The following is a 12,726-nucleotide window of genomic DNA, read 5'->3' as shown; positions in this document are numbered from 1 at the left end:
GAACAAGAAGACAGTGATATATGTACACATAGCTATATGGCCTGAGGCAAAAAAACCTTTTTTGCGGGGCCGTGGTCAAGTTGTTAAGTTCACAGGCTCTGCTTCAGTGGCCCAGGGCTTCACCAGTTCGACTCCTGGGCGCAGCCACAGCACCACTCATCAAGCCATGCTGAGGCGGCATCCCACATGCCACAACTAGAAGGACCCACAACTAAAAATACACAACTATGTACCGGGGGGCTTTGGGAGAAAAATTAAATCTTAAAAAAAAAAAAAAAAAAAAACCTTTGTTGCAACAAAAGAGCAGTTGTGCCAAATTCAAAATTGGTATAGCAAGTGAGTATTAGCTAAACAAACAAGATATAAATTAAGCGGGTAGTACTGAAATGCTGTCTTAAGAATGCTCTGAAAGCAAAGTTCTGAAGCATCAAACTTTGAAATTCATGATTATTGTAGTTGGAGAGAACCTACTGACCTTGAAACTAAGGGATCCAGCAGGAAGCCCTTGAAAGTAACAGGCATTCAAGGGCTCCCACAGTTATGTGCAGCCTCCTGGATTCATGATGCTACGAGACTGCAGACAGAAATCCCAAGCTCTAACTCTAAAACCTGCATGAACTCACTATAGTGACTGCAGGTAGTCACTGCATTTCTCTGGGCTAAAGCTTCTTTATCTGTAAGATAACAAAATCATACAGAATACTTCCAAATGTAAAATCATACTCTCGATCATCAGCTCTACACAACAGGTTCTCAAGTAAAAATACCTAAATTTAAACTGCAGATACACCACTCTTCAGGTTGCAAAACTTGGACAAGTGACCACTTTCAAGAGCCTCCATTTCCCTATCAGTTCTATGGGGGTTTCTCCGTAACACTGTTGACACATTAAATAAGACACATGGTACACTCTTAGGACCAACAGCTATTCTGTTTTCCTATTATATTACTGGAAGCCACCAGGTCCAAGGGAATTTTACAGCTGTTGAACAGATAGAAGGAAACTGAAAGAGCACAGGGTTAAAGATTTCTGACAAACTTCATGCCTTGAACTGAACTGTCTAAAGTGCTGAAAGAGTGAAATAGTAAAGCTTTAAATTTTCATCAATGAGAAAAATTGCTACCATTGCAAACTTCTGTTCATACCATGTTCAAACTACATAGCCAGTTTCTACTTTATTCCATGTTTACACATACACTGAGCAACTAGAAAAACTGATTAATTTCTCTATAAATGAGTGGTCATCTCTCCAGAACAGACTTTGAGCCTGTATGTATTTGAATCACTCATCAGTGATTATATCTCAGAGTTCAACATAATGACCTTAGAAGGTTTCTGGACTCACCAGTACTCTGTCTCCAATTTTGAGCTCTCTTTCTCCTTTCTTGATTGAGCCAGCCTCCGAAAGGTTGGAGATAGATTCACTGGCAGTTTTCGTAAGGTTGCTGATCTGAGATGTAGCTGAAGGTTCCTTTGGTGCTGGCTGGGATGATTTATGGGGAATATTTGAGGGCGTGGCTGAGGTGGAGGACATCATGCTGGCTGCAGAAGGCGAAGTTGCTCTGGAAGCATGAGTTGTCTGCAGGCCGTTAGCTTCATCTTCTGCCTGCACCTTCCTTGTCAACTTTGAAGGTCGGGTGAATATGCCCTTTAAAGGCTCACACTGGAAATACCGAACTCCTGCCACTGAACCATCATTCTTGCCTATGGGTTCATCTAAAACAATCCCGGCCCACTGGCCTGGTGCAAACTGGGTTTCTCCCAGAAACTGGATAAACCCAGGCTTATTTCCATTCACCCAAACTCGCTCCCCAACTCGAAAGTCATCCACGAACTCTTCTTGTGTCTCAGAAGATGGACTGCTGGATGCTTTTTCACTGGATATTACTTTTTCTACTGGAGCTGCAACTGAAAACAGAAGCAAGGATCAGAAGAGACTCCATTTCACATTTAAGCAGCTAACACCTAACTTAAAACAAAATAAACCAGAGAAAGCCAAAAACAACAAGAGCAGCCACGACTCCTCGAGAGACGTTCTGTTTTTCCTTCTTCTTTCTTCTCTTTTTCTTTAGCAAGGAGGCAAAAAGTATTTGATCCATCACTACCATTTTCAATGCTGTTGAAACTCCATGAGCTGGTGAGATTTAATTCTTATTTGCAGTTAAGATTGGAAGAAGTCAAAATGAAAAAAACTAGTCCTTTTCTCAGAGTTTCTAATATAAGTCTGATTTCATTCTTTACTCCACCCCTGACCCTGCACATCATGAGCAAATACCCATTCAGATCCACTGAGATGGGCTCTATTGCCACATTTGAGTGGTCAATAAAAGCTGACAAGACCTGGACCATCTAACCACAGATTCACAATTAGGCTTGATGGAAGAGGGGATTCAGTGCTGCAGGCTCTACCATCAGCATCCTAAGACTACCAAATAAACCCTGTTCCTTTGCTAGCAGAAATGGAAATCACAGCAAGGAAAAAAAAGATAGCATCTGGTCAAACTCCCTGTTAAGGTAAGACGACTTTGTGCAATCTCTACTCTATGGTAAAGACAGAGTTAAATTTTGCCAGAAATGTGATATTTACACTGGAAATGCATTCATGCATTCACCCAGAAAGGATGTATTAAACATTTAGTGTGAATTGGCAAAGAAAGCCCACATTCTTAGTTGCTCTACCATTTACTAGACATATCGTGATCTTAGGATGTTACACGACCTCTCTGAGTAGAATTCCTTTATCTGTAAGGGGAAAGTATTATCTATCTTGAGGGTTTTTAAATGAGATAATGTATTTATTCATGCTGCACACATTTTTTGAGCTCCTACCACTCAGGAACTAGTCCCAGGCATTGCTCTTTGTTGGAGACAAAGCAGGACAGCACAGTCCATACCCTTATAGAGCTCAGAGTCTAAAGGTGGGGAGAAAGTCAGTCAAGAGACACACCAGGTGATTTCAGGTGGTCTAAGTGTTGTGGAGGAGACAGTTCCCTTGGGCAGAGCAGTCAGGAAGGGTCTCCTGGAGGAGGTGACACTTGTCCGGCCTAAGGCCTGATCAACAGACAGAGCCAACGATGAAGCAGAGTGGTCTAGCCAGACTAGAGATGGTGCTGAACATCTCTTTACCCCACACAGAAAGGGAAACTGTGGAGTTTCCACGTGTGGAAGTTTTTTTGTTTTGTTTTTAGAAGAAGAGTAAACACTCTGAGAACAAATAATAACCTGCCAAGGACAGGGTCAGCCCATTTGGTTTTTCAGAGTCTGTTCTAACTTTGTACATCTTCTTCACAGGATGCTTTAAGCATGAATTTCTGAAAAACAATCTTTATAAAAGCGCCTCAAATTCCTTGACAATTATTTCCTTTTAAGCATATAAGTTTTAGTATTAATAAGCTGCCTTACTCTTAAAAAAAAATCGAATGTGTGCCAAGTACTGTTGGGGAAGAGATGGAAAACACATAAGGAATAGGTTGCTGAAGATGATGAAGGGGCTGGGTTCATCTGGAGAATGGGGAAGCGTTCCCTCACGAGTCAGACTTGAACCATGGCACCACCTGCTCCATTGACGCCAATGGCCGACTCTCAGGTCAATTAGTGTCAATAAATTTGTTAAGCCAGACTAGTCTTTTTTTTCTCTACATGTCCCTAAACCCCAAGGAGAAAGGTCCTGATGAGTTCAGGAAAATACATGGGGTAAAAACCGAAAGAAATACCTTAACACTGTAGGGATCAAATACTGAAGTTACTTAACTTGACAATTATTTTAGGACCTTACACTAAATCAACTAAGTTAAATTAAAAAGATAACCTACAAAAAAGTAAACTCTTCATTGACTAAGACTTCTATATGTAAAAATCTATGTCTTTTAATTAAAACTTTTCCAAATATTTTTAAGAATATGAAGTTTTTTTAAGATGGTCTTTTTAAAGTTTTCAGGTTAAAGTCTTCAAATAGCAGTATCATTTATTTGCTATTAAGGAAAAACACAAAGCACTACCGGCAGCTGGCGTCTTCAAGGTTGTGCTCCCAGGCTTAAGGATCTTGGTAGGGGCCTTAAGCCCACTTGGTTTCAGCAAACTCATTGTCTCAGTTTCTCAGAGCTGTTTTCCTTTGCCTGTTGCCACTATCTTTCCCAAACCATTGATACAACTGTGGGTGTTTCTATGGTGAAGTCAGTCTCTGGGTTAAATCTGCAAATAGAAAAATATAAAAAGAGTTTAGAATCTACAGGAGAAAGAAAGTAGAAACAACAGTTATTATTAAAGTAGCTTTCAGGGCCAGCCCAATGGCCAAGTGGTTAAGTTTGCGCGCTCCGCTTCGGTGGCCCAGGGTGTTTCGCTGGTTCAGATCCTGGGCACAGACATGGCACCACTCATCAGGCCATGCTGAGGCAGCGTCCCACATGCCACAACTAGAAGGACCCACAACTAAAAATATACAACTATGTACGGGGGGGCTTTGGGGAGAAAAAGGAAAAAAATAAATAATAAAAAATAAAAGTAGTTTTCACAGACTAAAGTTTCCCTTATATATGATAATAAACCATCTCCACACTGAACCTAGGTACTTAGAAAACTTTACATATTAAAAACAACAGGGGGCCAGCCACATGGCCGAGTAGTTCAAGTTCTGCATGCTCTGCTTTAGTAGCCCAGGTTCGCAGGTTTGGATCCCAGGCACAGACCTCCTCCCCTCATCAGCCATGCTGTGGCAGCATCCCACATACAGAGTAGAGGAAGACTGGCACAGAGGTCAGCTCAGAGCTAATCTTCCTCAAGCAATAAAAAGAGGAAGATTGGCAATGGATGGTAGCTCAGGGCCAATTTCCTCACCAAAAAAACCCAAAATAGAACAAAACATGAAGATGCTGCTCAAATGGATTTAAAAGCAATTTACTATTCTAAAGACAAGTAGCTAAGACTAGCAATCTATTTACTTTTTTTCATAGTATCTAATAACACCAGCTCTGTATAGTGCCTAAAAAACCACACAATCCATAGAAGCGGGTCCAGAAACAATGTGCATCTAACTTAATGGGAGGAAGAGAAAGGAGTTTTCAGTTTCTACTTCATACACTTCTATATTGCTTAAGTTTTATAACCACAAGCCTATATTAACTGTGCATTTTTTTAAATCCACAGAATTATGCAATACTCAATATAAAATCATATAAATGTTAAACTAGAGAAGAGCTCAAACTCCATAAGAAAAAGCCATATCTGGTAAGTGCTGAAAGAAAATTATCTTTGTTTTGTCTACAGAAACACAATAAACTTCTGATTTACTCAAGACCAGGTATGAATCTATAATTTCTCGGCTCAAGCAAAATAGTATCCTGTCATATTCTTTTTAAGTGAGGAGGAAGACCTTGGGATTTTAGCATATGATAAGATATTTCTAGACATAAAAACAGAACAATTCAAAGAGAAAAATGCCATTTACTGACTCTCTCAAATGACTGTGTTTGCATTTTTCTCCACTAGTACAGCCGGGATGGTGAAGCACAGACCTCACTCTCACCCTCTCTTAAGAGCAATGCCAAGCATCAGCAAACGATCTGGCCAGGGTTGACAGAGGAGCCTGCTATGGTCCCTGTAGTGGGTTGATCAGTGGCCTCCCCAAACATATATCCATCTGGAACCTGCAAATGTGAGAATGTGACCTTATTCGGAAAAAGAGTCTTTGCAGATGTAAATCAGTTAAGGATCTTGAGATGAGATCATCTTGGATTACCTGGGCAGGCCCTAAATCCAATGACAAGTGTCCTTATTAGAAGAGGAGAACACACAGAGGAGAGGCCATGTCAAGATGGAGGCAGAGGCTGCAGTGATGTGTCTAAAGGTGAAACTAGGAGAGAGGATGAGACGGATTCTCTCAGAGCTCCAGAGAGAACCAATCCCACTGGCCTCTTGCTTTTGGGCCTCTGGCCTCCAGAATTGCGAGAGAACAAACTTCTGCTGTTTTAAGCCACCCAGTTTGTGGTAATTCGTTATGGCAGCCCTAGCAAACGAATACAGCCACGTAAGTTTTTCTACTCAAAGATAATCAGACTGAACGGAAACCAAACCAAGACAGTTGCCTCATTATACTCACTCTGCAGGCTCCCCACAGTTCCTAAGAGGGTCCAAGCACCTTTTTTTTTTAAAGGTTTTATTTTTCCTTTTTCTCCCCAAAGCCCCTTGGTACATAGTGGTATATTGTAGTTGTGGGTCCTTCTAGTTGCACCATGTGGGACACCGCCTCAGCATGGCCTTTTGAGCAGTGCCATGTCCGTGCCCAGGATCTGAACCGGCGAAACCCTGGGCCACTGAAGCGGAGCACGCGAACTTAACCACTCGGCCACAGAGCCGGCCCCCAAGCACCTTTTAAACAAGGTGTTTAAAAAAATGCCAAAGGTAAACTGCGTGGTCTAGGGAAAGATTGTGATTAGCAGAGAAAGAACTGCTGTGTACTTGAAGACAGTAGTTGCCAATCCTGACTATTAATATACTGCTGACTACTACCACCATCATTATCACTGCCATGATGGGGGCAGTGGGTGTGGGAGTCTGTGTGCCAGGTCAAGTGGTTCTGATCCAGAGTCAGGTTTGAAACCACCTGCTTTACTGTCAGACCCTCACCATACACAGCCTGTAAGTTGCAAGCAAAATTACTTGCTCTTGCTACTGCCTTAGACAGATGGAAGGGACTGGCTGAGTCCCCTCTAAACTCAGCTGAGAAAAGCTATTTACATGTCCAAAAAGTTTGAGGATGGGGATAGGCTAAGCACAGAAATTACCGTGGGGTCTTGTAATGTCTCGCCTACTCTTCACTCTGCTCCAACACCATAAAGTGACAAGGGTCAGGTAGGTAAGAAGAGAACAGACAGAGGAGGCACAATAGTCCTGGAAAAGCTATTACGAGGGCAAGAAGAGAGGATGAAGTATTCCTTAAAATATTTCACTGCGAATTCTTGGGCTCAGGTCAAGCACTCCTCCCTAAAGAGAAATTTTGAAAACTACCACAATAAGCAACTAGGCAAGCCTCAGCCAGTTTCAAACCTAAGCACACAAAAATCTGACCATCTAAAAGCCTCAGCCTAAGAAACAGAGGCAAGTGCTTATTAGGAACCTAAGAATGGTCACAAACTCAAAATCTATGACTTCTGTTGTCTAATCTTCCTGCTTCAGGCTCTCAGTCCATCTGAGTTACTTGAATCCGAAAGCAGGGAACTGTGACCAAGATTTAATGAAGGAGAAAAGTCTAGTTTGTCTCAGTAAAAGAATTAGGAGAAACAACACCAATGTTGGTTTTCTAAATCTTCCAATTTAAGATTCTTCTTCATGCATTATTAATGAATGGCATGTCAGGCTTGCTCTAAAAAATCAATTCACTGAGAAACAAAAGATCAAAGTCTTGGTCATGGTTACCCACAAAATGTAATGACCAAGAAACAACATTTCTGCATAATGTTTCAAGGTCAGTGAATGTTACGTTGAAACTAATCAATTCCAAAATACATGCAAAAGAAAAAAAAGATGTTCTCGCCTCACTATACACTGAGCATATTTTAATTTTTGATGCTTGTGCTCACGGAATCAAGAGTTTTGGACCTCAAATAAGACAAACTACCCTTCTTCCTCCCCCTTTTCAAAATGTAAGGACCATAACACACAAGGTTATAATTTAGAAATACTTTTTATGCATATTATTATCCCATTTGAGCCTTTCAATACTATGGATTAGCTACAATTATTCTTTGTCCTTAAGCGAAGGAACATCTCAGAAATTAACACGTGTATTTCCTCATCTGTTAAATGACCTGCTGCCTAAAGTCATCTGGCCAAGAAGCAGAAATGCGAATACAAGTGTGACTCCAGAGACCAAGTTCTTTCCACTAAATCTAACATTCAAACTTGGAGAGACCACACACCACAATCCAAAACATTAGTGCTAGTATCACTAAAATGAACTGCATTTGTGCAGCACCAAGAGTTCACAAAGCGCAAATACAGAACTGCCTTGAGTCTCAAAATCACTGTGAAGGTAGGTGAATGATTACCATCATGCCCAGTCATGGACTATGAGAAAGGTCTGAGAGGTTAAGTGGCTTTCCCAAGGTCACTCAGTTAAAGAAGTGGTGGCACTTTGGGGAGCCAGTGCTTTGCCTAATAGATGAGCTCTCTGAAGGAAACCTTCCCACAAGATGGTCATTCATTCATTCAACAAATATTTCCTGAGAAACTACTATGCAAAAGATACTTCCATTTTCTTATCACCCAGTGGGGAAACAGGAGGGAGAACCCTCTGGGAGGCTGAGAGAGAGAGTTGAACACACAAAATATCTGTCTTTGAGCAAAGAAACAGGAGCTTATTAGGGAAACATAGTAAGAAAGCCAAGCAGCCCAAAGTATATGTGAGGTTTGTGGTCACGAATTTAAAGTGAAACCAGTCTCCCCTCATTTTCACTCTGATAACAAGCTTCTGCTCAAGCACAGGTACAAGAAAAGTAGGTAGCAAAGTTCAACCACATCAAAATTTTGGCAATTAAATTAAATGGAAGGGAAAAACAAGGGAGCTGATGGCAATTTTAAAGGAGTGTTTTAAAGGAGTGATTGAAATGGGCCAGGAATCTGAGATGGGTAAAAAGGGAAGATAGAGCAGGTCTGATGGCAAGAAAGTGGTGAGGTCAAGGAATGAGAGGCCTCAACAGGATGAAGGACTGCTACAGTGAGGACTCTGGATATTCACATGTGCATACAAATCTCCTAGGATCTTGTTAAGCTGCAGATTCTGACTCAGTAGGGCTGGCGTGGGGCCTCAGATTCTGCTTTCTAACAGTCCCAGGAGTGATTAACGCCGCCATTTTGAGGACATCCCTTTCCTTTTAGTAGCAAGGGGTTGACGGATAAGAGGTGGTGGTTAGAGTGAGAAGCGTGAAGGCTCTGACTATGGGGATGGAACTCAGAGGCCTGGGCACTGAAGGGGTTACTGGTAGGACTTTGGGAACCTACAAATAAAGGGAGTGGTAGTGGAGATGTTGATGGCCAGGAGGAAGCAGAAGTTAAAAGGAATGAAGGAAAGAGACTGAGGTCACTGGATATCAGCCACAGGAAGGATGTCAGGTCATAGAACTTCAGAGGAGCTGGCATTTTTGAAGACCTGAGCAGTACTCTAAAGCATCGAACAATGTTGTCACCTCCACACTCTCCTGGCTCTGAGGTAGAACCTTGAGAGGGCTGCAGGCAAAATAGTGTCTTCAAGGGCCAGCCAAGTTCTAGATAAGGCAAGAAGGGAAGGAGAATGTTCAGAGAAGAGGTTGGTGATACAGAGAGAAGACTGATAATCACCAACTTGAATTGCAGAAGGCAGAGTTAAAGAGTTTGGGAAGACAAGAAGGAGTAAAGAACTGGGCTCCATTAGCAGATGAAACCAGCAGTACGGGGATGAATAGTTAAGTATAAAATTATCTGTCCTATATCATAATTAAGAGGTAGTATACTAAAAAAAGTGCATTTGTGAAGCAACCAAAACATAATGAACCTAAAATCTAACAAAAAACAATGCTGTTTTGTAATAATCAGTTATAAAAACCACATTGAAATCCAACATAATGGTAATGTTCAATTTTTTGAGTTGGGCAGGGTGTATACGGGTATTTGTTTCATTGTTCATTATGTACATACAAATTCCTGGGGATCTTGTTAAACGGCAGATTTATATACTGCATACACACACTTATTTCATATGTATAAAAATTATTTAACATGAAAACACACCAAAATGAAGAAAGGTGGTATGTAACTAAAAAGTATAACCCAAGAAGTCTTGAAAAAGGGAGTTAAAAGAAAATGTTTATTTTACGTACACTGAAAAAAGGTTCTCTGGAAAAAAAATATAAAGTCTATGGAACAGGTACATTCCTGTTATGAAAAAGGGTGAGTCAAATTTGCAAAGCTGGATGAAAATCGGCATTAAGGACACTGGAGACAATGCTCCAAAATTCTGTGCTCAGATTATGGTTTAGCTTTCCAAGAGTGACCAAAGAGAATGCTGTCTTTTGGCATTTCTCTCATTATAAATACACAAAGTCATATTTTATAAAGTGCAATCTCTAAATTTGTTAGTATGATTCAGGAGTCTAATCTCTGGGTAAAGGGGTAAAAAGAAAAAAGTTTCTGAGCTTATGAAAGCTGAGGGTACGGTCTCTAAAGCAGGAGTGACGCAGAAGTACCCTGTCCTGCCCACCCTGACTTTCACTACTATCACACAGTGGTTCTCAAAGCGTGGTCCATGTGCTCCCAAGACGCTTGCAGGGAGGCAAAACTGATTTCATAATATTACTAAGACGGTATTTGCCTTTTTCTACTATGTTGACATTGACACTCGCGGTACAAAAGCAACAGCAGGTAAAAACTGTAGGTGCTAGATCAAGGCAATGGAAGCTTGTATTCTCTGCCACCAGTACTTGCAGGAAAAAAAAAAAAAGCCACTTTCACACAATAATGTGATGAAGCACTTGATGAAGCAGAAAAACGAATAATTTTACTAAATTTCAACCATGAATACACACCTTTTTAACACCCTGAGTACCAAAATGGGAAGCACACGTGAAGCACTTCTGCGCGCCGTGGACCGGGACCGTCTCAAAGACAAGCAAACGTGTGACTGCAGGCTCAGACAACCACTGTGTCCATGGAACACCATTTTCACTTGAAAAAATTACTAACTATGGTTACTTAGACTTCGGTATCCAGCAGACATTTTCCTGAAAATGAACTATGTGAGCCTGTCACTTTAAGGAAAACAACTATTTGTTAACAATGATAAAATCTAAGCTTTCAAGAGAAAATGAGAATTTTGGAAAACATATCCTCCACTGTGAGCTTGAAGCTTCTCAATGCTAAAGACTTTTCTGATGAGATCAATGATATTAACAAATGCAGTTTTTTTTTTTTTTAAGATTTTATTTTTTCCTTTTTCTCCCCAAAGCCCCCCGGTACATAGTTGTGTATTCTTCGTTGTGGGTTCTTCTAGTTGTGGCATGTGGGACGCTGCCTCAGTGTGGTCTGATGAGCAGTGCCATGTCCGCGCCCAGGATTCGAACTAACGAAACACTGGGCCGCCTGCAGCGGAGCGCGCGAACTTAACCACTCGGCCACGGGGCCAGCCCCAACAAATGCAGTTTTTGATACTGTATAATGAAATGTGCCAGTATTTGGAATATCTCATAACTCGGTGAATCAACATTTCCCAACTAATGGTGCATAATGTTACAAAAGCATTCATGGCTAAAGGATTCATTCAAAGCACAAATTAGAACAACGGATTTTTATGTAACAATAAAAGTTCATTCATATAGTTTCAGATTCCACCTTCAAGAAATAACCACCTACCAAGTCTTTAAGTAGTAGCAAAGAAGAAAATCCATAATTCTGAAAATGCTCTTAAAATACTCTTTTCCCTTCCTTTCCTATTCATCTGTGTGAGGCCAATTTTCTTCACGTACTTCAACCAAAACAATGTATCCCTAGAGAGGAAAGGCAGCACTTGTCTTCTGCTAAAGCCAGACATTACGGAGATTTGCAAAAATGTAAAGCAAGGCCATCTTCTCATTAAATTTTTTATTTTAGAAAATATTCTTCATTAAAAATTTATGTAACACATAATGGGTTTATTATAATTTCTGATGAACTAATAAATACTTTCCATTTTAATTTCTAATATGGTAAACATCAACAGATAAAACCTACATAAACAAAAGCTCTTTGGAGACCTCAATAATTTGTAAGACTCTAAAGGGGTCCTGAGGAAAAAAGTTTGAGAATTGCTGCTATATTAATTTTTCTTTACATTTTGAGTCACAAAGGTTTAAAACTCCCATTTCATAAGGGCTTCCAGAAGCATGTACTTCTAGTTCAGATATTTATAGATTTGGATGCACTGTAAATCTATAGATTTATAGATTTAGCAAACACAGTATTTACTACTGTATTACCATTGTTACAGCATTGTGCTAGGGGTTGAGTGACATAAGAAGCCTGAATTTACAATCTGTGGAAAGACCAGAGGTCTGTACATAAAGCAACAAAAACACAATTATGCATTAACATTGGGGGTATTTCTACATGTAAAACAGGCATTTCTCTAAGCCAGTTATCAGATGGACTGGTGCTCTACTCAGTGGTTCTCAAAATGGGTAGCAGCATCCACATCACCTGGGAACCTGTTAGAAGTGCAAATTAGCAGGGTCCCTCCCCAAACCTACTGAAACAAAATCTGGGGGTGGGCCCAGCTATCTGTATTCAAGTCCTTCTGGTGATTCTGATGCTGAAGTTTGAGAACCACTGCTAAACGACTGATAAGAAAAGTTACCTGAGGTTCATTTTCTCAATTACATGCACACGAATCACCCACATGACTGATTTCCCAAATACCACTACAGAAGCCTTGGCGCTTTCACCCCTCTATGCTTTTGTTTCAGCTTGTTCATTTGGCCTTGAACACCCTTTCCAAGTCTAGTTATCTTGATCTGCTGAAACCTTACTCAAGGGCAAACGCAGGCATCACTCACCCTCCCCACAAAACCTTCTGCAATCCTCTCCGATGAAAACGTGTTCATCACTCAATTTCCCACGGTACTGAGTCTGTACCTCTTTTCTGGCACCTGGCACACTGCACCGTGTGTAGTCTATAGATCCCACCAGACTATAAATGCCCTGAGGGGAGAAACTGTCTTTTAGTC

At 40.8% G+C, this 12,726-nt stretch overlaps 1 protein-coding gene across 12 annotated transcripts in view; it reads right to left on the bottom strand.

Annotated features, from left to right (window-relative positions):
• Positions 1-12,726, bottom strand: part of CLIP1 (CAP-Gly domain containing linker protein 1) — a 113,986-nt gene that overhangs the window by 78,096 nt on the left and 23,164 nt on the right. For all 12 annotated transcript variants that reach the window (XM_046638952.1, XM_046638954.1, XM_046638962.1 and 9 more), the window contains 2 exons: positions 4,000-4,192; positions 1,347-1,909 (listed from right to left, as the gene is read on the bottom strand). In XM_046638952.1, coding sequence (XP_046494908.1) covers positions 1,347-1,909; positions 4,000-4,084 — 648 coding nt within the window. In that variant the 5' untranslated portion in view covers positions 4,085-4,192. The remainder of the gene's footprint in view (positions 1-1,346; positions 1,910-3,999; positions 4,193-12,726) is intronic.

This window comes from Equus quagga, chromosome 15 (genome assembly GCF_021613505.1).
Source record: "Equus quagga isolate Etosha38 chromosome 15, UCLA_HA_Equagga_1.0, whole genome shotgun sequence".
Taxonomy (NCBI): domain Eukaryota; kingdom Metazoa; phylum Chordata; class Mammalia; order Perissodactyla; family Equidae; genus Equus; species Equus quagga.
Note: the sequence above shows the minus strand (reverse complement) of the source record. Positions and strands in the feature narration are given on the sequence as shown.